Source organism: Paramormyrops kingsleyae, chromosome 19 (genome assembly GCF_048594095.1).
Source record: "Paramormyrops kingsleyae isolate MSU_618 chromosome 19, PKINGS_0.4, whole genome shotgun sequence".
In the NCBI taxonomy this organism is placed as follows: domain Eukaryota; kingdom Metazoa; phylum Chordata; class Actinopteri; order Osteoglossiformes; family Mormyridae; genus Paramormyrops; species Paramormyrops kingsleyae.
The window spans coordinates 16,910,019-16,937,238 of NC_132815.1; the positions used below are offsets into that span (position 1 = coordinate 16,910,019).

The window sequence follows — 27,220 nt, forward strand, 5'->3', positions numbered from 1 at the left end:
CCCTACAAAAAAACAGAGCCGATCGACAGCTGGAGGAAAGCAAACCTTTTAACCAGGTCCTTGAAATACAAGCTGCAGGAAGCTAGAACATTTTGGTGGACTTCAAACTCTTTGCCTTCAACAATGATTTTCAGGTCTGCAGACTCTTTCGCTCTGCCCTGCTGGTTCAATTCCTTGTAGAACAAAGAAACAAAAGAAACAGACATTGCTATGTTTCTGCTTTTGAAGATTCATATGACACCCATAAGCAGAATGGCTGGGGTGACGATGGCCTCTTACGGTTGAATGACAAATAAGATCCTCATAAAATAACGAAAAATATCTGGTGGGGGCATCCAAAAGATATTTTACAATTTTTTTTTATCAAATCAAAACCTCCATAAATTAACCATTTAAGTGTCTACAACACATCACATCATAATTCTTAATTATTTTTCACATTTATTAGTAGTCATATTAATTGCAGATGCACCACCTGACTTTTCAAGCTCATGTCAAATTAAACAGACAATGGCTTGGACACCTGAACAAACTGTTGTCTGTGATATCAAGTTTAAACAATTTAAAATTCAGTTAAAAAATAAAGGAAGAGTTTTGTCATATTACAATATTTTCATGGTTTTTCATGGGTTGTTCCGCATGACCTGGACTGTGGAAGCCTAGCTATGAGTGAAAATGGTCCTTTTTTTAATCAATATTTGAGCTAGATCTGCTAATTTTTTCACTGCATCATGAAGGTCACTTGAGGTCTTCTTTATGATGTCTACTGTTTTCTAAAATGTCTTTTAAATAACCCCCCCCTTCTTCTGAATATGCCACTTGACATTTGAGGTAATGTAAATTTGCACGCAAATGGTTTTCAGTTATTTGTATGGTTTTAAAACCATAGTATTTTGTAACTTTTTAAATGAGTTTGAAGGTTTCAAACATAGAATTATGCCTATTTTTTAATCATTTGAATACCAATTTTAAGAGATTTCTTAGTCTGCTCATTTATTCAGATGGTTGAACCACATTGTTAGACTTTGAGACGCAAAAATGTCGAAACTGTATATTATTTGAATGTATTCAAAATATATTCACATTAAAGAGGTTTTCATACAATAACGTTAGACATAATACATATTTCTTAAAGATTTTTTTTTAATAGTGAAATCGGACACAACAATATGCGTGTCAAATCATTAACCCTTACTGTCTTGTGAGTGTTAGCAGGTGTTAATTTATGAAAGATACATCTGGTCCTGGTTGCTGATTAATGTAATCGCATTCAATGATGCTCTTTATTCTTTGATTTGGTGATGTTTGTTATTCGGACACTCAAATTGCAAGGTGAGAGTGACATTCTCATTGGCCCAGAGAGAGAAGCATGGTGTCTCGTATTTGGAAGGGAAAACAGTGTGAAAAAAACAGGAAAATATGGGATGTTTTTTCAGTGGATTTATAATTCATAGGAATTTTAATGTTTTAAAATATTAGGCATCGTTAGCATTGCAGAGCTAGCTGAGTGTTGTTGTTCTGTGTTTTATGCATGTAGATGGAGTGTGCTCCCTGGGAAAGAAATGAACTCTGTTTATAGAACATATTATTCATAGCTAAATAAAACCCACATTACACTATGCTTCCAAATGCTGTGTCTTATCAGCCCTGCCATATTATTCAAAACAATAAAATAGGCCATGATAATTGAATGAACGTTTTGTTTATGGTCGTTTAGTTGCCGTGTTTGTCGTCCATTTTCAGAGGCTTTTTCTGTTATAATAAACCATGCAGCACAGTGCATGCAAACCTGGTCCTGCTCCAGTTAATTTCGCAGAGGCAGTTTATAACCCTGGTCATGAAAAAAGATAAGTATTTTTAAACTCCTCATGTTCCTTCATGAAGACAAACTAAATTCTACATGACACGTTTGATTATCGCAGGCTGGTCAAGTATTAACGGCAGACAGCGGCTCTCTGTGGACCGTCAGGCGGACGCTGACGTGCCTAATGCGTCGTGTAAAGCTGTTTATTTTCCGATCTGCTGTACGTGGAAATCACACTCGGGCACTTTGGGAAAGCGGCCGGAGCCAGCCGCGGGCCCCATTTGGGCTGCAGGAGGCCTCGCAGGATTAGCTCCAATGAACCAGAAAGGGAGCGACGGAGATTGATGTAGTGACCTTATGTTTATTTAGCTGAATGCCGACTTCATCGGGAAAGTGAACTGAGAGGAAATCAATATGAATCCGACGGAAATGAGCCCTGCTGGTGTTTGATTGCCTTCCCTTGTGTTTTGGCCGGCAAATTGTAGCGGAGCTGGGCATCCCATTCTAGCATCTTTGTTTTTGTGTGCCTGGGGTTCACGTCCGGCAAAGCAGGGTGTATGTAGACATAGATACGGAGGCTCACGGTCATCAGTTGGGTGGTGTCTTCTTGGGGAAGATTACTTGGCTGGTTCTCCTGCCCGGGAGGTTGTGTACCTTTGATAAGAGTAAATCTGATATTTATTTGATTGTACACGACTTATATTTAGGGTGAGAGCTAAGATCTGTTGAGGATCACTGAATCTGATCTCCTGGCGAATAAAAGAAATCAATGAATAAATAAATAACGCAACATCAGACACCTGTATGTCTAGAAGTACTGGGCCGTAACATAGAAACGATGCAGAAGAGCTGCTAGTCAAGTATTCTGACTGAAACACAAAGGCAAGCATGTTTTCTATATGTCTTCTATATGTTTTACCACACACCACGATCACAAGTAACTGCACAAGTAAGGATGAGCTAGCGGTAAAACAACAAACAAAACACAAAAGCTGTGAGCTACATATCCTACAATAATATTATGAAGCATACAGTTCACTTCCCTAACTAATTCTCTAACCAAACACAGTCCAAAGGCACAAAATTTGTACAAGATCTGTATCAACATTGTATCAAGATCAAAACCAAAATCCACAGAATACAGCTCTTCAAATCTGACCCTCGATTCCAAATCCAGGCCTTGTTTTCAGTTCTCCCAGGTAGTTAGTTTAATAATTACTGACTCTGATTGGCCACAGAGTCTTCACACCTGGCTCACTGGTAAAGGAAGGCTGGGAAATCAGCAGGGCTTGGCCCTTGAGGACCGTGATTTGAGTAGCTCTGCCATACAACAATCTGAAAAAAGTAAGAAAATACAGACAGGTTCTCCCACACAATCTAATATTCAAAAGCCTCTTTTCTATCTTCCTGATGCTATTTTATATTTAGGAATAGGCCATACTTTTCTTGAGGGAGGCGGGACTACTTTTGATTGCCCAATTCAAAAGCCTCTTCAAAGGCTATTGGCTCATAAGACGATAAAGGATTGTTCAAACTAGGGCCTTATGACCCAGGCTCCTAACATGCATTATACCCTGTGGTGGTTGGCGTCCCATCCGGGGTGTCCCCCCTGTCCCTTCCTGAGAAGCACCACGTTCATCGCGATACATGCAGTTATGGAAAACAGCTGGATTGATAAAAGTACTGGTTGTTTTGGTAAATAGCTGGCATAATTGCAGTTTGGCTTTGTAATAATATAATTGGAACAATAGCTCTAGTGTTAGCTATGACACAACTAGCACAGATGTTTAAAAAACAATGCTTGCTAATTAGCATCCAGATTAATTGAACCTAGTGCATTCGCATTAGCATGTTATTCGATATTTACATATAGCAAAGCATTAATTTACACAATTTCTCTGGCGAGTAAGGTAAAGGCATCGAATGAGTAAGTACAGAGTGATCGTCGATCTGCATGAACGTCCACACAGCCATTGGATGTGGCTCCTTCACCATTTGCTGCTCACCGTTGATAAACACATTTTCTGACTGCAAAGCATCTCAAACAGGAGACACGTTAGTGTAATATTGGAATAGCGTGTTGCTAGGAGGTCAGGCAGGCACCAGTGTGACACGTAGGCGTCATGGCAACAGAGCGGCTGACCTCCCCCCAGCCCCACTGACGCCATGGAGGGAGAAACCGCTTAATGGACACATGCGACCTTCGACCTTTCAGCTTGTCTATGTGGCCAGTCAGTCAAATGTGATTTATCCCCAGTGAGATAGTCATTGCTACACGCACGCTGGCTGATTTACGCTGGTGCGGCTAGATGAAAAAGCGGCATTTGGCGTGACGGAGGAGATCCTGCAGCCTTTTGTAATGTTTGTTGTGTTACCAGGTGCTTATGTGTGCATGTTTCTGTCGGTAATTTTAATGCGTAATTGACCTCTGTGCTGATTATGACGATAATGGAGGGGTTTAATGAAACGTACCTTGGCCTCTCTGACTCTTAACTTGCAGTGGGAAAAATTAAGTTATTTTATTATTTATGATGTAATCTTGGGTGGCAGTGCTTCCCTTTTTAGCCCTGATAAAATAAGAGCGTCACCCCAGGACAGACCTGCTGAGACAGAATGATGCCAAGGGTCTGTACCGTGCTATGATTTCTCTTGACTGCAGTATGTATGTTATAGCTAGAGGAATTATATTTAGAGATGACTATTGGACGGGTTAATTTAAATTCATCAGTTCATTAGTTTAAACTGAACTGTCTTATGTCTCCCAAAACAATATACTGTCGATTCAGAACCACCCTATCATAGTTCTGCATAGTATTTCTTATATTCCTCTATTTAAATATATCTCCTGAAATGTTATGCTGCTGTTTTTTATACTGTGATATGTATGATGTAATATTGCGTTTCTCTAAGGTGATACAGCATTACCTGAAGTCACAATGATAGATTTTGTGAGAATTAAGATGAAGTGAATACCCTGATTTTTGTCATATGACAATTAAGACAAATATGGGACATGTTATACCAGGTATATCTGGTCTGTTTAAGGCTAAAAAACATGCATTTGGCTTCTTTATATTATGTTGTGACTACAAGCCTGTACTGGAAAAGTCATTGCAGATGAATGATTGGATGGATGGATGGATGGATGGGTATTACACAATGGTTAAGCTAAGGTAACAATATGAAATTAAAGTAACCAAATTCAATAACAAAAGCTACATTTTCGAATGGAATTTATGCAGTTGTATGTTTTCATAGTAGCGACTGTTCGCACCCTTTTCTGTTTAATTGGACTCGCACTGCTTAGGCTCCATATTCTGTGCACAGTGTGTGATGAACTGCAAACCCAGGTGTTTAGTGGGAAAGGCACCTCTTTGGGGACCGCTTAGGAAATGTCAGCCTGATCCCCGGAGCAGCCAAAGAGTGCATAAATTACAGCCAGCGAACGTGAACAGTAAATACGACACAGTGGTCGCATTTACAGCCCTTGGAGCTGGAAAACGTGCATCTAGCGGATATAAAAAGATAAGCGTTGCGGTTGCGTCACGCTTGCGCGTTCTTCTTGACATGCCGTGAGCCGGACGCCTGGCGGAAGATGCGGCCCAAGCCAGCCATGAGTCAGCAGCGGAGCCCATCACCATAGCAACCGTTTCCCTCCAGCGGGGCAGAGCCGCGCTCACAACTGCTTACCTGTTAAGCGAGCCGTCTCCTAGTTACCGCTGTCCCGCCCGCTGAAGAGATAAGGGTCTGGCAGCTAGAGTATAATTACCCTGTAATTGAACTCGGAGTTTATTACATAAGCTTAACAGCCACGCTAAATTGGAGGCGGTACTTTAAAGTTGCCTCACACTTTTTCAGACCGAACTGACAAGTAGCGTTCGGTCGTTTTCGTGAGGAGCCCAAGACCGGGTCACGACAATAAGATATAACGACTTCATTTTATTTATGGGTTTATTTCTTGGGGCCATCTGCCAGTGAAGTCAGTGAAGTTTTCATCTCATATAGCTGACTGTCGAGAGTAAGTGACCTTTGTGAGAGAGACCCGTGAAACACGTACCCCTAGAGGGCGCCATTCCAAGCTACAGCTTACCCGGCCGCTCCTCCCCTGTCATTTTCTTGTTCTCAGCATGTGTCCGAGTTGTTGGCCGTGGTCCGGTTGCCCTTCATCCACCCCAGCTACCTGCTGAATGTCGTCGACAACGAGGAGCTCATCAAGTCTTCGGAGGCCTGCCGGGACCTGGTCAATGAAGCGAAGCGCTATCACATGCTGCCCCACGCACGGCAGGAGATGCAGACGCCCCGCACCCGGCCTAGGCTGTCCGCAGGTACGCCACGCCGCGTTTGCGCCGCTCCCTGGCCGGCCGCCCACCCACCGTAGAAGTGGCCTTCGGCTCCCCGCCAAATTGGTCAGGTCATTAAAAGCTACCCTTGCAAATTAGCGCAGAGCTACTTCTGTAGAGTGTATTTTTGTCCTGGTGGCATTAACTGTGTCCTGCCCATGATGCCAAATGCAGCTCTGTCGCTGCTGCCGTAGCTTGGAGGAAACTCATGTTCCAATTTGACCCATCAGGGCATTGTTCCACCGGAACCTTCCATGTTTACTACAAATGTTTATACTGCTGTTGTACCACCTGCACTGTACCTACACATATTATTTGTTTGTTTGTTTATTTCTATGTTTACTTGGGGAGGGGGGATTGTGTCAGGAGTTATTTCTGTAATGCAGATGGACAGTGGAAATGTTCCCTCCGAGAGATGAGTGAAATTTTATTTCAACTTCTATTATCTTATATTTTCGCAGTTCTGCAGTGTTAGTCACTACTGATTACATAGCAGTAGCTGCATTAGATGAGGAACGATTTTGTGTATTAATGTAGAAATTGAAAATGTCTCCTGTTGTGCTAATGCAATGCATGTTAACTGCATTGATTCATTTAAGTTTGGGCTTTTTGCACCAAATCTATTTAGATATCTAAAAATATTAAAATCCATTTCCAGTTTGCATGACAGGATGTCAAAGATTCATTTAGAACCACAGATGCTTTTGGCAGAAGTTTTCCATTCCAATATGATATTACTATGTGTAAAACAATACGTGCCTATAATTCAATGTCATGTGAAGAGAAGCTATAGATGGCTGTGTTGTTTTCAGTGCCACACCACAAGGCAGCATCTGTTCGCCCCTGTGCACCTTCTTCTATAGCCGTCTGAAGATCAGTTGACGTTATCTGCATAAGCCTGAACCCCTCGCCTATCCCTGTCCAGCTGCCAGTCACGACCCCAAATTCAGCAGATAGCAGCCTGATATATACAGGTGTATGACAAATACTTAAGTAACTTCAATAAAATAATATATATATATATATAGTGAGCGGGTGTCATGGCAACCTATCAATAAATACCTATTGTTGCTGTGTGTTTGTACATATTTTAGAGGATAGCTAGATACACTATTATAAATGCAGTATTATAAAAATTATATTTGTAAATGTCTGGAGGTTATTTTCGAGGAGTTCTGCCATCCTGTTCTTTCTTCAACATCATCCGACATTTATTAGACAAAACAAGCCTTTTATAAATGGTAAATCGATATTTGAATATAATTTCCTTCTATCTGCCAAGCCTCAGGACTCAATAAAATGTTTAATTATTGACTATAAAATATATTACTAGCACAGGGCACCGTTTTGGAGGATCTGTTGCTCCTGTGGGTGTCAGGAAGGACTTTATGGAACGTATTTACATGCTTAGCAGACACTTATATCCAAAGCGACGTACATTTTTGAAAAAGCAGGGTGTGCCAGTCCTCGCAGCGATGGGAGGCTAAGGGCCTAACTGTGATATCACTCGGCCGACTCTGGGATTTGAACCAGCGACATTCTGGTGAGAGTTACACACCTCCCTATTTGATTGATTGACTGTTGTTTAGGACACATCCATTATTGTTATATAAAAATGGTTTTGGGTAGTATATGTAATGCTACAGATCTGCAGCATCGGTCTGTCCTGCCTCCGTTGGTAGTTTTCCTTTTATTACTGTGTGGCTCTGATCTGTAAAGCGTTGAGCCTTCCTGCATACCTGTACCTGCCGGCGGAGGCAGATCCTTGGAAATGGTCATTTCTGCAGCAGTGACTGTCCCCTCCCGTTTTGATGCTGCGCCGCTCCGAACGCACAAGCTCTAGCCGTTAGACCATCTGGCCGGCTGTCATTTCACACGCATGAGGCCACGGGGGGGGTGTCGATCTGGGTGTGGGGGGGGTGTCCAGTGAGGAGGAATGTCAGCCGTGAGTTTCCCGCGTCGTCTCGACGGTCCTCGAAAGTCACCGAGGCTTGTTTAAGCTTCAACCGCTGGCATTCAGAGACTAACCCCCCCCCCCCCCAACTCCCACCCCCCCCCTCGCCCTTCCAGCCTCTCGCCTGCAATGAAACGTAAATGCCTCACTTGTGTGGAGGAGCGAATCTGGCCGGCACGCACAGAAGAGAGCCCCCCTGCGCCACCAGATAAGGTCTCTCGAGCGGAAAAATAGATGAGAAGTGGGGGGGGGGGGGGGGGGGTTACACAGGCCGTGAGAGCCGCGGTACTACTGTGCCAGCTCTGCGCGGGGTGGGGGCATGTGGGGCTGAACCCGCCGGGGGGCAGGGACTTCACCCCCATCTTAATGGTGCGTGGGGGCTGGTAAGAGCAGCTAGGGGGGGGGGGGGTCACAGGCTGTCGGGAGCCTCACACATCAGGTGGGGATACCAGAAAACCATGTGACTGTAGCGGAAGGTGCACAGGGACACGTCCCTAGCCAGGGGTAAATTATTTTTTAATTGTTTCTCCATCTTGTGGAATTAATATATCCATCTGAAGGGGCCCGACATGAAGCCTCCACACACAAAGAACAAAGGTGGGATTTGAACCCCAAACCCTGTGGTGAGACTGTTGTACCCACTGAGATGCTGGGCTGCCCTGTACCACTCATGTATGTTAGGCATGAAATTGGTGGATTATATAACGCCTCTAGTCAATGCAAAACTCATGCTTCCATTAGCTGGGCAATTTCCTATTTTATTTGGCTTATTGGCTTTTTGTACATCAGGCTGCAAATGCTCAGGATTTGTTCATAGTGTAAAATGTATTTTTGTTTACTTTGATTTACGCTGATCCGTTAAAAATTAGCAGCATACTGTAGATTTCATGCTTTTTCCTTCATTCAGCTGCTTCAGCTCCTGCCTGGTTTCCTCCTTATTTCGCATCTTGTAACATTCAAGTATTTCGAGGAAGTTTGCTGAGGAGGCACTGCAGAGACAAAGGATTCCAAATCCCCGCTTTCTGTAATGGATTAACAACCTGGACCCCCTGTTGTACGCTGAGTATCTTATCACTTTTACCCACATGAGTCGAGGTTAGCGGTGAGAACTGCGCTGCATCTGTGCTTTTTATCACGAAGATAAAACAGGGTTATAAATATCAAAATGCTAATCACGTTAGCATGATAATTGGTAATCGTTTGGCAAGTATGATGTTTCTGTGTGTTAGCATGTGTGCTCAGATTACCCAGCATCCCCTGCGAGCGTGTCCACGGCTGTCACCCATCACGCTTACGGCCAGCCCGTAAATGCTAATTCCTTGTCTGGTTGTGGCTGTCATCCAGAGTTGCCCCAACGCCAGACGCCCCCTCCCAGGGGGGTATTAGACCTCCTGTTAGGGGTGCAAACCCGGTTTCCCCGATTCTCGTCACGATACATTAACACGGTTGGAGCTGATCCTCGGGGTGGGTGGAGGGGGGGTGGTGTTTCTGGCATAGAGAATGCACAGCATTACGTGTGCACTGCACCAGAGAACTATGACTCTGTAAAATAAACACCAGCAATGATGCTTCTGTTATTGCCGATAAGAACTTTTGAGTGACAGCTGATACCCTAATGAGTTTCTGACGCGGGACGGTTTCCCGACGATGGCACCACCCAGACGCGGTCGGGGAGCGGCCTTCAGCTGCTCACTGTGCCAGAACATCCTATTTGCTTAGAGAGAAGTGGGCTGTCGGGGGTGCGCTTCCCCCACATGACCATGCCAACGGCTGACTGACAGGCAGACCCTTGGCGGAGCTCGCCGATCAGCGGCTGGCTGCCTTGGGGCCGCGATTTCGCTTCTCTGTCTCACTGCACCCGCGGCGGGCAAGGCGGACGCGGAGGCCCACGGACCCAAGGCGAGCTGGGTGGGAGTCCCAGTGGGGAGATGAGCCGTGAACACTTGGAGACGGGGTCGTTTCTGCAGCGGCGGTCCGCAGCTTAATGCCCCGGCCGCTGTCGCCACGGCATTTACCTCCAGAAAGAGCCAGTATATTTCATGTAAATAAAGCTGCCAGTTTTTAATGGCCGGGCAGCAGCTGGCCCCTATTTATTTATTACCATGAAAGTGTGCAGCAGCATGTGACTGCCCCTTATCCCCGATCCTGAGATGCTCAACACTGAGTCTCAGTATAGCATAATCCCGACCTCCCATCCAGGGTGTACCCAGGCCCTGTTCCCAGTGCTGCCTAGGATAGACTCCAGGCTCCCCCCTCCATGATCCTGACCAGGATAGGGTGCTAGAAGATGGTACAGTGTAACCTTCTATGCGTAGCCTGAAGTTCAGTTGAAAGCTATTTAAAAACACCTTTGAATCGGCAAGCAGCCACTGTACCGGCAGTGAATTCAGTTTGTCAGTGACAGAAATGAGTGTCTGCTTGTCAGCACGTCTGTTTGTGGTGATTTGGCACCAATCTGATTGTGTTGCAAGCACATTATAGTGGTATAATCTGCTGCTAAATGGATGCTGACTACAGGGGGCCCTTGGAGGTGTTGATCCTCACTCATCATGGCCGCTTCACATTCAGCTGCAAATCACCCTAGTACATGCTGCAGGTCACAGCCCGATGAAGCCAACAGGACCACATCATCCGCAAGAAAGCAGAGACGCGATCCTGAGGCCACTGAACCGAGCCAGAAACCAGACACCCAGAAATTCTGTCCATAAATGTTATGATCAGAATCGGTGACAAAGGGCAGCCCTGGCGGAGTCCAGCAGCCACCAAGAATGAGCCTGACTTACTGCTGGCAATGCAAACCAAGCTCTTGCACCTTTTATATAGGGACCTGATGGCCTGTAACAGTGGACCCTGGTACCGCATGCTCCTGAAGCACCTCCCACAGAACCCCCCAAGGGACACGTTCATTCACCTTTTCCAAGTCCACAAAACACATGTAGACTGGTTGGGCAAACTCCCATGAATCCTCCAGTATCCTTGTGAGGGTGTTCAGTGTTCTGCGGCCAGGAAAGAATCCGCATTGTTCCTCCTGGATCTGAGGTTTGACTAAGTACCTCTCCAGTACCCCTTCTCAGGGAGGCTGAGGAGTGTGATCCCCCTGAAGTTGGAACACATCCTTCAGTCTCCTTTCTTAATGGAGTGGGAACCACCACCCCAGTCTGCCAATCAAAAGGCACTATACCCAACCTCCATGCAATGTTAAACAGGTGTGTCAGCCAAGACAGCCCAACAACATCAATCTCATCCACCCCCGGAGCCTTACCACTGAAGAGTTTCTTGACTTCTTCGGTGACCTCAGCCATCATGATGGGTACGTCCTCCTCCGAGTCTTCCAGCTCTACATCCTCAAAAGGAGGTGTATCAGTGGGATTCAGGAGTTCCCTGAAATACTCCTTCTTCTGCTTGACTATATCCCGCTTTGAGGCCAACAGTTCTCCATCCCTGCCGTAAACAGCATGGGTAAAGTCTCCCTTCCCCCTCCTGAGTCACCTGACAGTTTGCCAGAATCTTTTCAAGGCCGACCGAAAGTCCTTCTCCATGGCCTCACCTCCCACGCCCGAGTTCTTGCTTCAGTAACTGCCAAAGCCGAATCACACTTAGCCCGCCAGTACCTGTCAGCTGGTTCAGGAATCCCGCAAGCTAACCAAGCTCGGAAGGCGTCCTTCTTCAGCCTGACAGCTCCCTTTACCGCTGGTGTCCACCACTGAGTTCGGGGATTGCCACCGCGACAGGAACCAAAAACCAACGGTCACAGCTCCCCACTGCCGCCTCAGCCTGAACGTTGCCCATTCAGGCTTAACGTCTTCTGACTTCCTCCGGATGCAGTTCTGCCGAAGGTGTGAGTTAAACATCTCCCAGACAGGCGCCTCCGAGGACACCTTCACTATACGTTTTGGTCTACCGGGTCTATCCAGCATCTTCCCTCGCCATCGGATCCAGCTCAACCCCAAGTGGTGATCATTTGACAGCTCAGCTTCTCTCTTTACAAAGTGTACAAAACATGCCGACGCAGAGCTGATGATACGATTACAAAATTGATCATGGAACTGAGGCCTAGGGTACTGTGGTATGAGGTGCACTTATGAATACCGTTATGGTTGAACATGGTGTTTATTATGGACAAACTGTGCTTAGCCCAGAAATCCAATAACAGAGCACCGCTTGGGTTCATATTGGGTAGGCTGTTCCTCCCAGTCACACTCAGATCACACTTTCACTGTCGCTACCCACGTGAGTGTTAAAGTCGCCCCAGCCTCCCCAGTCTGGGCCTTGTCATGTCGCTCTCTGTTGTACCCATCATGGGGGTCTATGTGAATCACACTGGCCACTTACCTAGGACCAGTTTGCCTTTGGAGGCCATTGCCCCCGACAACATAGGCCCCAGGATCAGACAGAGGCACACAAACCTCTCCACCACAGTCGGGTGGCATTTATGCATATCTAAGCTGAACCAGTAATAATTATTTTGACATGTACTATGAAAATACTCACTGGCTGCATTTGACTGTAGTATCAGTTCCATTAATGTTGTTTTTGCGAGTGTATGAATGGAGATGCTGGAGGGCATCTGAAAACTGAAGACTCAGGTATTAATTAACACAAACACTGACTGGCCTTTCTGATGCTCGCCAGCGTGCAGTTATGTCACAACTTGTCTCTCTGTTTGTCCTGGCTGAGGAAAAAACAAAGCAAAAGCAAGTAGCTACCAGCCAGACAGTATTTCTTTATTTTGTTGTATTTCTTGCCTTATTCCTCGTGTGCTTTATTCCAACCGCTTGCCCCTAAAGCCCAGGCAGAGGGATGGGAATTCAGGCAGCTGCCAGGGGGGCACAGGCTTATCAATTGTGAGTGTCGAGCTGCCGCTTAAGGGGAGATACGCAGCTCCCTTACCGTTGCTCCGAGCCTGAATAACTGTGTGTGTGTGTGTGAGTGGGTATACCTACAGTATCCTTATGGGGACACAATGTCCCCATAACGTGATAAATATCCGTTTTTTTCCCTAATGGGGAAAAAAAAAACTTAAAATGCTTGTATTTTGCTTGGTTACTTATGGTCATGGTTAGGGCAGGGTGGGGGTTAAGGTTGTCATCGTTAGCGTTAGCATTTTTCCCATAGAAGTGAATGAGTGGGCCCCATAATGATAGGTATACCTGACATGTGTGTGTGTGTGTGTATTTGTATGTTAAATGGTGAGGTTATTTTTTATACAAGCCACGGATATAAAGTGTTGAAGTGGTTGCCATCTCCTTTTGCTGCTTTTTGGACACTGACACAGAAAAGCTGTATCAAACTGGCCTGTGATTGATATTCCGGGCTGATGAAGGTGCCCATATAATGTCTGATTAATGAGTAAAGACCTCAGCGGGACAGATGGTAATTAATGAAGATGATTCAGTCCAGGGACACACTCTGCCCAGAGTAAATACACATTTTTACTGGGGTAAAATCCTGCTTTCTCACTGCGGGTGATTAAATGGCGCATTAACGTCCCGACTCGCCGGGTGCGTTTCCTGGGAGCCACAGTGTATGTCTCTCCAGCTCTGGATCTCTCTCTCTCCCCCCCCCCCCCCAGGAGTGGCTGAGGTGATCGTGCTGGTGGGGGGCCGTCAGGCCATTGGGATGAACCAGCGCTCCCTGACAGCCGTCACCTGCTTCAATCCGCAGAGCAACAAGTGGTACCCGCTGGCCAGTCTGCCTTTCTACGACCGCGAGTTCTTCAGCGTCATCTCGGCGGGGGACAACATCTACCTGTCAGGTAGAAGCTCCTCCACCAGTCTGTCCCACCTGGGAATCGGAGCCTTTTTCCCCAGAGTAGGATATGCTATCAAACAGGAGGAAGTGACTTTAAGGGCCCTATTTTAATGATCTAAAGCGCCCGGTCTAAAGTCCAGGAAAATCATGGCCAACCCACTTTTGCAAGTTTAAGAATGTGTGGGGGGTATCATGCTGTTAAAGCTACCATGGATCATCGACACTGTGCGCGGACACCAATCCATCACAGGGCACACTCACCCACTGTTCACTCACAGATGCATACCTACGTTTGCTTTCCACTCTTCAGTTAATTAAGTTACTAGCTGCAGCATGTCAGGATGATCAGCGTTATCTTGCGCAGCGACGTGATGATGGCCTTTTCTGACCTGCCCTTTCACACGTGCAGGTGATGGCTGTTCAGCCTCTTTACCCCTAATTTCAGCTGGCGAAAACCTAGCGAGCCTCTCTGAACTGCCCTTTAAGCTAATTCTCGTCCATTGTGTTATCAGTTATGGTTCAATTGGCATGAATGGCCTTTAATAATGTTATGTTCACAATGAATTACCAGCTCTTATTTCAAGCTTGTTAGGAGATGCATTATTAGATTATCTGTATTGACACTGTAAGGATCGTTTTTTGGTTGTCAAAGTCAATAGGGTTGTGATTCATTCTAGCTTTCAAAACATGGCTCTGAATTGTGGTGTCATTTTTCTAAATTCTCTTTAAAGGAAGTACACCTGATTTGCCATAAAATTGTGCCATTTTCCGTATGATATAAACACATTGTTCTAACTTAAAGATCAATGGTGTTCTGAGACTTAGATTCATAATAACTGGCAATTGCGTTAATATAGCATTACGCTCATCCTTTAAGCAGAATTATTTTTATATTTGTTATTAGTTCTGTTCTCTGAAAGTGGGTCAGCGCCGGTCCCGTCTGTTGCAGGGAAAGGCCGTCCTGTCCTGTGAGTCCTCATCTCGCGGGGGGGGGTGGAGTGTAACTGGGCCTCAGCTGCGCTGCGTGTAAATTGGGGACGCGGGTGTAAATGGAGACTCGGGCAATCGTGAGTATTTGTGTTCGCGCCCTTCCCAGGTGGCATGGAGTCGGGAGTGGCGGTGGCAGACGTGTGGTGCTACATGTCCCTGCTTGATAATTGGAACCTGGTGTCCCGCATGACGGTCCCCCGCTGTCGGCACAACAGCCTGGTGTATGATGGGAAGCTGTACACCATCGGAGGACTCGGCGTGGCGGGGAACCTCGACAACGTGGAGAGGTAAAGCACGACACGCTCCCGGGCATCGGACGTACACAGCAGGCCGTGCCGCCTCTCCCTTGTGTACTTTATTGACACGAGAACTTGATGGAAAACACGGCGGCCATTACAAACTGAGCTAGCCTCAGAGGTAGCAGCAACATGTGATTGGTGGGAGTACAGCCAATCAAAATAAAGCATAGGGTAACTGACACATAGCTATCAGGGCTAATTATTATAAATGTTAGGTGCCATCAGGTCAATGTCCCCTACCGATGACCATACAGATGGTGTTCTTCCTGAATTTTCTACCTTCGCTCCAGGTTTTCAGGCTGACATATTCTGAGGCTAATCATAGAATTTCCCTCTCTCACAAATTGTTGCCACAAATGAACACCAATAAATTGATTTTTAAGAGGTCTGAACACAAGCTCCTTTACCCACATTCTGTGGGTATATGTCAGCATTCGCAGTCGTGGAGTTAACGTCATGTTACATGTCGGACTGTTGTTACATCCCTCTGAATAAACAGCCTGCGATTAATACAAATGAATTACGCTTGAAATGCAATCGGCATAATCAAGCCGGTACTTCCTAATGTTAATCAATTCGAGACGGTGTTAACACATTGAAGTGTTTTCACTGAAATATGGCATTTAAATCAGGGGTTAGGGTTCAGTCCCCGATGGACCCTCCCAGCCGCAGGTTTTCATTCTTATCCAGCTTTATTTGCACCACTAGTGGTTAATTATTCTTTGCTCTTGCTTTATACTCCCCAAAGAAGTGTGTAGAAAACAAAAAAGGGGGGCTGATTTCGGACCATGTCGGGAATAATGGCTGCAGTTATGAAATGTCAAAGAGAAGGAAGATAATTGCTTAATTAGCTTCCATTAAGGGGAGATCTGCATGGACCAGCCAGAGAGTTTGACACAAAATGTCTTTCAGTGCATTAAATGAAGGCTTTATCCATCAAATGAGCCCAATCTCGTAAATAGGCTTGAAACTGTACTGCATTGCTAACTTGATGGGCTGACCTGACACCACTGAATATCCATTATTGTTTAGTGATTGTTCTTCAAATGCAAAAGGTGTTTGTGCAGGATATTTGCATCCGAAACAGTATGCTCCTTCAGGCTTTTCTGTCCATACCGCCACGCGGTCCATTGCCGGACACGGCCTGGAAGTTAATCGCCGCTGTTTGGTCCAGTGAACGTGATGCTGGAGTGTAAAAGCTCTCTGGGCAGGTTTAAGAGGCCGTTTGTCATGCACCAGATATTTTTATATTCTGCACCATAAATCTGTTTGCCATATGGAAGTTCAGCTCTGCGTCACAGTGTTAATGACCTTCTGTTGGCTCTCGTGCTGTATTTACATTTTCTCTGTGTTTATCTCACTACTGTTGGCCTGTTATTCCCCAGTGTGTCATCGTTGCAAAGCTGGGGCTTCTTGATTTGCTTGAGTCTGAGGTTGATTGACGTCACCAAGTAAAATCCATTGTTTACGGAGCCACAGTCCCTCTCCTAGTCAAGGTTACACCCGGAGCCGGCAGCCCAAACCTTTATCCCCAACTCCTAATTTGTGGAGCGCCATCCATCTTTCTGTGGGTTTCACGCTCCTAACCATGAAATCGTCTACAGGCAGAATTACGTCCTCAATCAGGTCCTTTCTGAAGGCCAGGCATGTTTCTGCTGCTTGCTCATTTGAGTCAACAACCCAACAAGGGGTCTGTGTGCCAGACCAACGAACGATCATCCGTTTTCTTATTTCGGGAATTTTGGCAGATATTTTTTTTTTTTATGTCCATTGTTTTTTCTAGTTGGGTTTTCCTCTTTTCTACACTGTGTTGTCTCTCACTGCAGAATTAAGCTGGGAATTAGCAGCAACTTCTGAAAGTCAACTGCGGTCGATGTAGAGTTAGCGTTTGTGTTTTTGTCTCTCATTGTGGGTGCTTCTCTGTTGAAGCTATTTGGTCTTTAATCGGCTTGGGTAAATTGGCTTTTTAAAAATTCCGAGATTATGATGGTTTGTGGGGGTCACTCCTCACTTGGGATGGGCCACAGTTATCCAGAATCGCAGCTCGCAGTCTGCTGCTTTCCTGCTTCTGTTCTTTGGTCAAGGCTGGGGCCTGTTCCAGTACAGCCAGTGATCCCAACAATGCTCCCAATATCAAACTTACACAGAAAACATTCTGAAAAGAACTTGCTTGTAACTAGTGTTTTAATGATGTCTGTTGTCATTAAACATGTCAGAATTCTTCTACAAAGATAATTAACTTGTTGCCTCAAATTTAATTGTTAATTTAAAATTATTGTATTTTATATACATATGTACACTGGTAGTATTCTGTAAAAACATAAACAGCAATGTAATTACCGATGTCGACATTTGTTTTAATTATTTGCAGTAATTAGATATCATATTTATTTAGCTGCTAGTTTCCTACTTTTCTACTTGGTCAATAATTCATCATACTGATTAGCTGCATCTGTATTATTTTAACTGTTTAACAGAAAAATCAAATTATCTTCTTTGCACCTTGGTAGCCCTGGCTGACACCAGGAGAAAGTGCTTTCATTTACAAAATAATTGTGCTTCATTTCATAGCGAAGCACGTTAATTCGCCGCGTTCTGTCGTACAATTTTGCTTGTCATGCAGATGCAGGCCAGTGGCAGCTGAATCCATTATAAGCACGATCACGAGTGCTGGACTGACTCCAGAGCCACGGCCCCGTCTTGCTGTTCCTCCCCACGTGTGGCCTGGTACTTAAAGACCATGTCAGGCTGTTCCTCATCTGCGAGGCAGCTTGTAGTGTAGTGGGTAAGACACGTTATTTGATTTGGGAGAGGGGGCACTCCTGCAAGACCCTTAAGCGAGGCACTTAACCCGGGAATTCTCAAGTAAAATTTCCATCTGTCTGTATTGAAGTCTCTTTGGACACCAAAAAAACTAAAAAGCATGAGGCAGGCGACTAAGTTTAATTTGGAAAACAGGTGAGCTGTGGGTAAATAGAAGGAGAGTGATTTCAGCACCTCGCATCAGAACCAGACATGGCCATTAAGCGGGAGGGGACGAGATTTAATGGAGCAAAATAAGGAAGGCGGCTAAGCGGGAGTGACTCGCACAGGCCAGTTTGCCGGGGTCAGACAGTGTTCTTTCAGCTGTGGGTAATTGTAGAGTTTTGGTGCCAGCAGTAGCGGAGAATGCTTAGTGACACCCAGATGAGCAGGAGAGCAGCTTGGTTAGGCCCAGAAACCTGTGTTTACTGTTGTTATTTGTCCGATAAGAGCATTTAGTAGCTGCCACCAGTGGATGAATGGAAAACTCCGGAAATTCAATTATCGTCTTTGACGTGTGCGGAACTGCTCGAGAATGTGTGGTGTATGCTGTAATTAGACAATGGGAATATGATTTTTTTTTTTATGCCTCGGGGTTTACGACATTCATTAATTCTCTGTACGTAAGTGCTTGCAAGAGTTATTGCAGTTAATCATCAGTGAAGTTCACAGTCAGTGTCCAAGACTATGAGGAAAACCGCCTTCTTGTGTACAAACTTCCTGTCTTGCTAAGTCGCTTTGCCTTGTTTTCCCAATGACATTTACAAGACACAACGCAACAGCAGATAAGCTTTGTGTGCAGTTTTATAGGTAAATGGTTGTAAATTTATGTAAAGTCCTTTAATTGTTGACATTCTGCACATCTCAACAGAAGTGTGAGATTTATACTGCCAGTCCCTGGGTTAAGGGCATCTCGTACTTACGAACTGTAATAAATCCCCAGTGGCCGACATGAATATATTTATCATATCATTATCATATCATATCGAACATATGAATTAAACACAATGATTTGTGATAATGAATGCATGCATTACTTTGTAATGCTCATGAAAACACTGCGCAGCTTCAGCGGCTCGTTGGCTCAACATACAGTTCAGTACCATATGTCTTTACATTTATTATTACTGTGTAATAATTAATATGCACTGTATTATTATTTTTCCAACTTGCCTAAAAGTTCCCCCACCCACCCTGTGACCAGGACTGGGTTCTAAGATGGATAGACTAACATTTGTATATAAAACTACGCCACAGAAATGAACCCCAGTGACTCGCGTGCGAATACTTATCATACCATTAATTTTTATGAGCAACTGATGAGGCACAAAAGGCTCCTAATACGGCAGAGGCTATGTCATCCTGGAGCCGGGAGCAGGAAGTCGTCTGAAAAACAAGCTTCCTCTGAACGCCACTGCAGTCAGAATAACAACGATGCTGCCGTAATTACAGATTAATGATAAGGGAAACTAATTAACCAAAGGAGGTTTCGGCATGTGAACTGGAGGAATAGCTTGGCTGCGTTTGCCGTCTGGAGTTATTTAGATGAGGCTGTTCGAGCGGATCTAAGGAGTAGCATCAGTGACCGGAATTAAGCGAGATGCAGGCATGGCGAGCCGATCATGCAGCAGGGAGGGATGAGTCTAGATAAATCAGGAAGTGACACCGTGGGTCCCTCACAGAGGCTGCTTGAGAATGTTTTGTATAGGCTGTAAATAAATGATGAAAATATAAATTGATTTCTTATTGTGTTAATTAATTCTCAGTACACTAGTCCAGCTATATCCATTTTGTGATCCTATAGTTCATCAAAATACTAAATACTAATATATATACTGATACATGCCTGATGAGTGTGAAGGACATTACACACATGGTTCATGTACATAATTAAGACCATAATTAGAACAAAAGTTTTATCCAGTGTAAAAATACTTAGTTTTCACGTTCCATTTTAGTTCTGTAGTTAGTTTATGTAATGCACCATACTATCATGTTTTTTTTTTTACTGAGGGGTAATTTCTTCACCTAGATAAAGCCACTGTTGTTCAACTTATGTGCCCCTAACTTGGTCTGTGAAAGTGAAATTAAAGTCCACTTCCAAATACATACTTTCTATTTTAAATGATCTCAATCCATCCATTTTCCAGCCTCTTCCCGAGCACAGGGTTACAGTACAATCTTGTATATATAATATAAATACCTGGGTTGGGGCCATTCCGGAATGCATTTCTCAATTCCAATCCAAATCAGGAAATGGAGCTGGAGTTGGGATCAGAAAAAAAAACTATGGGGAACAGAATTGGAAATTAATTCAAATTTCAGGGAGATTTAAATTCCAACTCCAGTTCTATTTCCTGATTTGGATTGGAATTGATAAATACATTCCGGAATGGCCCCAACATATTTATTTAAATATGTTATATGTCATTTTATATATATGTTATGTTATTTGTTAAGTTATTACTGCATCCCTTTACTTGATGTGTGTGTGTGTAAACATACACAGTACAATTTCATGGGTGTTGACAAACAGGTTACAGCTCAATCTGAATTCCTAAAATAAAATTAATTGGTTTTGCGGACCCTCTGCAATCACATCGTACCCAGATTAATTTAAGCACCTCTGCTGAAGAAATCGTCCTGACGGCCTGAGGCGGCGCCGCCCTGGATGAGAGCCCCCCGCCCCCCCCCCCCCCCAGGCCTTGCAGGGGGTGTGCAGGGCTGTAACTAATGTCTGCCCCCCGCCCTTGCTACTGATGCCAACACCATTGGCGCATAAAAGCGTCCCTGACAGTAATCTCGCCCATTGTTTGACAGTAGAAGAAGCTGTCAGGACCCTCAATGCCCCCGCGAAATTGCACCCGACAACAGCGCCCTCCGCAGACCTTTCGGTGCCTCAGCACCTCCTGGGGAGATTGGTAGGGGGCTCAGGATCTGGGACCGAGGGCCCTCGTCTCTCCTAATTAGCCATGCAGACGAACTGCATGACTCCGTCCTGGGGGAGCCGGTCTGTGGCGATCCTGTAGCTGGGAGACGCCTGCCCCCCCTACGGGGCACATGGGGTATCTGCCCTAAGGCCCCCCTCCACCCCGCGGTACTAATCCCACACTCTGTGGATTAAGCACATTTAAAACTCAGCTACCTGCTGCTCTTTCATGACACCACTCACATTTCTTCATTCTATATATATATTTTTTTCAACAGTCTTTTTAAAATTCTTGTGGACAGGATCTTATTCTAATGAGTTTCGTTTTATGGACAAACTGACCTATTGAAATGTCTCAGAATTTTTAAATATCTTCTACAGTGAGAGTGAATTGTACCTTCTAAAGGTACCATTACACTGCAGCTCTCTTAAGATTTGTGTTGTACGCCAAGTTTGTGATAAATACGGAAAACAATGAGAAATTGCAGCGCAATAATGGGGTGATTCTTTTCATTTTTCAGTTTTATTAATCTACATACCTGTACCTTGCAGAAAAAAATGACACACAAAAACGTATCGGCTAATTTAACTGTCATACCTTGATGACGATGGGAGAAATCATAAATATTCCCTTTAGAAACCGTGTCGGGCAATCTTAGCTGTTAATAAAGAATTTATTTATTTGTTGGGTATTTTAAACAGAGCTGGTTTTTCCTTCTTGACAAGAAAGTCATGGACTAAAACTTGCTTCCTTGAGGTTTTATATCCCGAGAGGGAGAGCGCATTAATTAGTTTCTCCAGTAAAACACCCAGCTGTAGAAAAGCAGTATAAAATGAATTAAATGTATAACTACGAGATAAAAGTAAAAATGATTACTTTCTTAGCTTGTCCTTTTTGATATTATTGTACATATTACATTTAACCAATCTACACGCCCACACCAACCTACACAGCCAGTTGTGTATTTTGTTCTGTTTGATCACGTTTTATCTGTGTAGGCCATGACATGACCAGCAAAGACAATTTCCCATTCCTGATATTGTGTACAGCTCCTTTTTATTCTAGAGAAGTCAGAACTGATGACTCTCTGTGTCATAATAGAGTTTGAAAGGTTTAAGCGGCTAGATCTTAGAGTGAGGGGGGGCAGGTGTAGGATGACAGGCAGATCACAGTCCTCTTGTCGGGTCTGAAATGCCGCTCTGAGGATTTTTAGGCTCATAGTCGCTTGTCGTATTTCCCTGTCAGCTCTCAAGCGTTGGCAGATGGTCCTGGGTTCAGGTGGTCTGCAAGCTGCACCATTCCTCTTGTGAGCTTTTGTGTGTGCGCGTGTGTGTGTGTGTATGTGTGCATATGAGAAACCAGGCCACTGTCACATGCAGATCCATGACCAAGTCCCCCTGCGAGGGCATTAATGTCCCATGTCCGTTTGCACTACCGAGCCAGGCGGGGGCCACGTCTCCAGTGCATCAGGCTCACCATGGGTGATGTGGTCAGATGGATGTGAGCTGGAGTTGGAGTTGCTGGAGTTGCTGGAGGGGCAGATGTGTGACTGGAGTGATTGAGTGAGCTGCAGTGTGCCTCAGGGGTCATGAATAACCTGTGCCCCTCCCCACATGCACACACTCCCGTGTTACTCTGTTCCAGTGCACCACAGGACCTATCCTCCATCTTCTGAAATATTCAAGCGATGGGAAAGATGGAACTGAGCATCTCCCGGCAGAAGGAGGTAACGGGAGAGGAACCTGTGCGGTGTTTTTATTAACCTCACATGTGCGGCTGACTGGCATCTCAGGAGATGGAGACATAGCGATCGGGAGTCTGGCTCAAGCACAGCGGCAAAAGGATGTGCAAGGAAAGGTTGTACCTTCCATCGGAGCGAGCTGAAAAGGCACAAGCCAGACTGCCGGCAGGGTGACCCCGGCTTTATGCTTTCACGCCCATACCGATGAAACGTGAGCATGATTTTAAAAAGCTTTGTTGTAATGGACCCAAGCATTCAGGTGTTAATTCACAGGAAATGTAACATCCATAAATCCAGCTCAACAAAAATTCACTGCGACCCTTTTCTGGATACGTAGTTCAAATAAATGGATGGCGTGTGTGTGTGTGCAATATGGATTCTGCGTTCGCCGATTAATGGTGATATCCTGAATGGCAATCTTCCCTCATCTAACAGGTCATTTGACCAGCTCCCCATAGCGCCCCGCCGATTAAATTCCCTCTGACTGTGGATCCTGAATCTGGGTCACACAGACCTTAATCGCATACAGGGTTAGACAATCGTTTCAGCCCTGACCTGCAGGCGGGCGGACTGTGCCGGAGATAAGCATGTTTCACTCTGCCCAGGGGTCTGTTTCAGCTTTTCTAGCTGTTTGAATCAGAAGATAATGGCATTCATTTGAGAAACGCCTCTGTGGACCCCCCTGCTGCTGCTGTACAGACCCCCAGCTGGTCATGGAGCCCCCACTGCTACTCTACAGACTTTTAGGTGGACCCCCCCCTCCCCCCCTGCCATCCCTACTCAACAATAGCCCCCAGGTTGATAACCTAGGCAATGCAGTCTGAAGACTGAGCGCATGAATAAAAATAATTCATCAGAAGTGTGTCACATGGTCCAGGTGACAGACCGAAGGACATCACTGAAACGCAGATGGAATGCAGAGCGCAGTGGTGGTGAAAAGGTGAGGTGACTCCTCTCTGGCTCCTGCTGGCCTGACAGCCAGGACCACCTCCTGCCGGACCGCTCCTCACCGCTCCTCTCTCAGATACTCAGGCAGTTCTCTGGTTCCTGGAACTTTGCTCGGGACGGCCATCCGTGGGCACGCTGTGCTTTTCGGAAGCACCTAAATCCCATCCAGATTTCCTTACCTCCACGCAGCTCTAGGGGGCCCCACTGAGCTCATTATCAATGTAAAGGCCATTATAACAACTGTTTGCGCGTGAGTAAACTTTATAAGCTGTACATAAGTATGAATGAATGTGTGAGAATGCGTTGGTACTCTGTACTGGGGCAGCCGGCTCATTGCCAGGAATCTCCTTCTGACATATTTTGACACGACTGAATGATCTGCTAGGAACTGCTTCATAAAAACAGTGTTTCTCATGCAGCAACACAACACAGCACTCCAACAGCTACCTAACCCCTGCAACCATGGCCTGGATAAGTGGGTAGAAGGTGGGTGGGTGGGTGGATGGTGAATATTGGTGTACTAATCCCATCCCCAACAGTGTGATCTTTGTCGCTTTCAGCAGCCTGTAGTGTTCAGACACACCAAAGTTCTGTGTCACATGCATAATGACTCCCAACATCAGTGAAATGCTTGTTCTGGCAGATTCACTGACTGTGCTGTATATATATTACACATAGTATACTATATTCCCTAAGTACACCAGAATGTAATGACACACACACACACACACACCAAATATAAAAATATAAAATGCCATATAACAGTAAGACAAACCAATAAGAGAGCAGTGCAGATGAAGGCAGTGTGCAAAAATACAGGGGGTGACATACAAGGAGTGCAGTGACACATTGTCTGCCATGTGCTCCTGTTAAGGAGTCTTATTGCTTCTCCGGAAGCCGTCAGTTGGGGCTTTGAGGTCGCAGAGGCGTCTCCCTGACCTCAGCAGCCTGAAGGATTTACAGGAGATCCTGAGGGCTAAGCTCAGGTTCTGCGCCTTGTGGAGTAAATGTCGCACAGGGCTCATAAGGAGCTCCCGATGGTGCGTTCAGCCGAGGGCTCCTCCCTCTGTAGGGCCAGCTACTTCTACTACATCTGTTCTGAGTGGGAACTCTCTTGATGTCCTTCACATTTCAGGATCTGCACAGCTAGAAAGTTTTCAAACTGCTTTTCAGTCTGTTGGTTTATCAGATTTTTACACTAGACTTGTTACAGAGCACGGTACAGATGTTTTTCAGAAGACAATGAAAACAGTGGAACAACTGGTATCTAATGCAGGAAAAATGCATGACTTACTACCTGCCGCCTTGCCGGAAGCCATCTGTCACTTTTGGGAAATCATGTACAGTGTATTCAGACGCAAATTTGTGATTCTAAAAGCCAGACAATCGCTTGTCCCTCCCACAGCTGGAGACATACGGTCAAAATGCATCTGCAGCATCAGGAGTTGAGTTAGGTACATGTCTCGTCGGACTGGGGTGGGGGGTAACATACCCCTCCAACAACAATATTTGTGTGACACCTGTTTATCAGTGCAAATAACCCCAGAGTGCAGGGCTGAAGCTGCATTAACTGGAGTGGACAGTGATCGCTCACGGCAGTGATTTAGACACGCCAGTGCAGCAGTGCACTGTAACATGCCGGAACTGTGTTCAAAGCAGCCTTTGGGAAATATAGATTCACGGCAGTGTATGTAAGGTAAGACAATGACAAGGAGTAGCTTTTGGCATCAACGAGTAAATCCATTCTACACGATCCATAACTCACATCTAGTTTCTCTCTCACGGTCCAGAGTGACTTGCAGTTTGTACCTCTTTATATAGATGGATGCATCAGTTCAGCTTAAGCACCTTGTTCAAAGGTTTTATCCCTGAGACATGAACCAGCGACATTTGGATCACGGCGCATATCCATTATCCATAGTACTTTATCCCCAATGTGTTAAAGTGGGCATAGCAGAGCATTATGGGTGTTCTGTAAACTTGAATTCCGCAGACATCCCCAGGTGTTTGGGGTGGAGGTATTGCCAAGATGCTGTGCGGTATATTTAAAAATAAGATACTGATCTCACTCTTTCTAAGGGACAAGCAGCGATTGATTATTAGCGATCGCTTGAGCTTAATGGCAGCATCTGATTACTTTCATGTCTGTTTTGGGCACAAGTACAGCCCTTGTACCACTGTGATCCACTGTCTTCCCAGGTGACTGAGCTCTGGAAGAGCAAAGGCTACTCAGTTTATTGGCTTAAAGATAAGGAGGATGATTAAGAGTACAGGTTCTTAGTTCCCTTAAATACGGCCTGGCCCAAAAAAGAGCATTTCCCATTAAACCAATTTTGATGTAGACAAAGGCACAATATATATATATATATATATATATATATATATATATATATATATATATATATATATATATATATATATATATGGTGTTAATTTTAATATATATACTCTCTCTCTCTGATGGGTCTTTATGTAATGGTGGCTTTTCTGTGTTTCTGGTGCAGGTATGACACCATCACGAACCAGTGGGAGACGGTGTCCCCGCTTCCCAAGCCGGTGCACTCGGCCGCGGCCACCGTGTGCGGGGGGAAAGTCTACGTGTTCGGCGGGGTGAACGAGGCGGGCCGCTCGGCCGGCGTGCTGCAGTCCTACGTACCACAGACCGACAGCTGGAGCTTCATCGAGTCGCCGATGATCGGTGGGGCTGGATGTCTGTATTCCAATACACGGAAATGAAAGGATAAAATACCAACTTATTGTAAAACATAGTTTTAATTTTTAACGTTTCTCTACTGCTAAGTAACTAAAACTAACATCATTAAGTCGTTAATTATTAAGAACTAAAAGTCGGATTCTTACTCGATATCATGATCATTAAACGTGGCCAGTTTTAAGGAAAGCAAAGCATCTGAACGTGAACTTTAGAAATCACAAACATGAAATCCTCGGCATTATATTATGCTGATCTTCCAAACAGACGAAAGTTCTCGGTGGCACTTTAATTTGTTCTGGGTTTCAGTTTACAAGCGCTTTCCGCTTCAGTCTCTCCATATTTATTCCGCCGATTGCGCTCCGAGGCGCTGCGGGGGTTTGCGGCTCCAGGCTCACCGGCGCCGGAGCCCAACCCGACCACACGGGCAGACATTAACGTGCCAGCGGTTCCTCGCCCTGACGGACGGGTTGTCTCTGCCGCGCACCCGGGGGGATCCGGACGCCCGCATCGGCGGCGCATCGTGATTGAAAACAATTACACACGCAGTTTATGTAGTGCGGCGATACTGAGCGTGGAGTCAGGCGTGAAACCGATTTCACGCTACTTTCGTCAAACTCGAGTAAATCGTCTAGTGGTTGACAGGCACTCGTGCGCGTGGAGCTGTGAGCGCGCCAGCTGCCGGCCCAGTATAATAATAAGAATACAGACAATTCCGGGTTAAGAACCTCCGACTTACGGACAACTCGTACTTACGAACGGACGGCCATGAAGTTTTTTATTTTAAAAATCGCATTAAATACATATATAATCCGTAATAACGAACGCACATAGTGTGATGCTTATGAAAACATTGCGTGGCTTCAGCGCAGTGGTTTATCGGCTCGCGGTACAGTACTACGGAGCCCCCGAAGTCCCATAGAGTGATTTTTTTTTATCTTGTGTCCACAA

The 27,220-nt window shown here is 45.2% G+C and overlaps 1 protein-coding gene and 1 long non-coding RNA gene across 6 annotated transcripts in view; one reads left to right on the plus strand and one right to left on the minus strand.

The window, feature by feature from the left end:
- LOC111837707 (kelch-like protein 29) overlaps positions 1–27,220 on the plus strand; it is a 158,027-nt gene that overhangs the window by 123,997 nt on the left and 6,810 nt on the right. For all 5 annotated transcript variants that reach the window (XM_072702864.1, XM_072702866.1, XM_072702865.1 and 2 more), the window contains 4 exons: positions 5,931–6,129; positions 13,671–13,853; positions 14,946–15,126; positions 26,064–26,257. In XM_072702864.1, coding sequence (XP_072558965.1) covers positions 5,931–6,129; positions 13,671–13,853; positions 14,946–15,126; positions 26,064–26,257 — 757 coding nt within the window. The remainder of the gene's footprint in view (positions 1–5,930; positions 6,130–13,670; positions 13,854–14,945; positions 15,127–26,063; positions 26,258–27,220) is intronic.
- On the minus strand, positions 82–26,915 carry LOC140581099 (uncharacterized). Its single transcript, XR_011984138.1, has 4 exons — positions 26,419–26,915; positions 26,216–26,271; positions 5,895–6,041; positions 82–173 (listed from the first exon to the last, which is right to left on the minus strand). It is a non-coding gene; the product is annotated as an uncharacterized lncRNA (long non-coding RNA).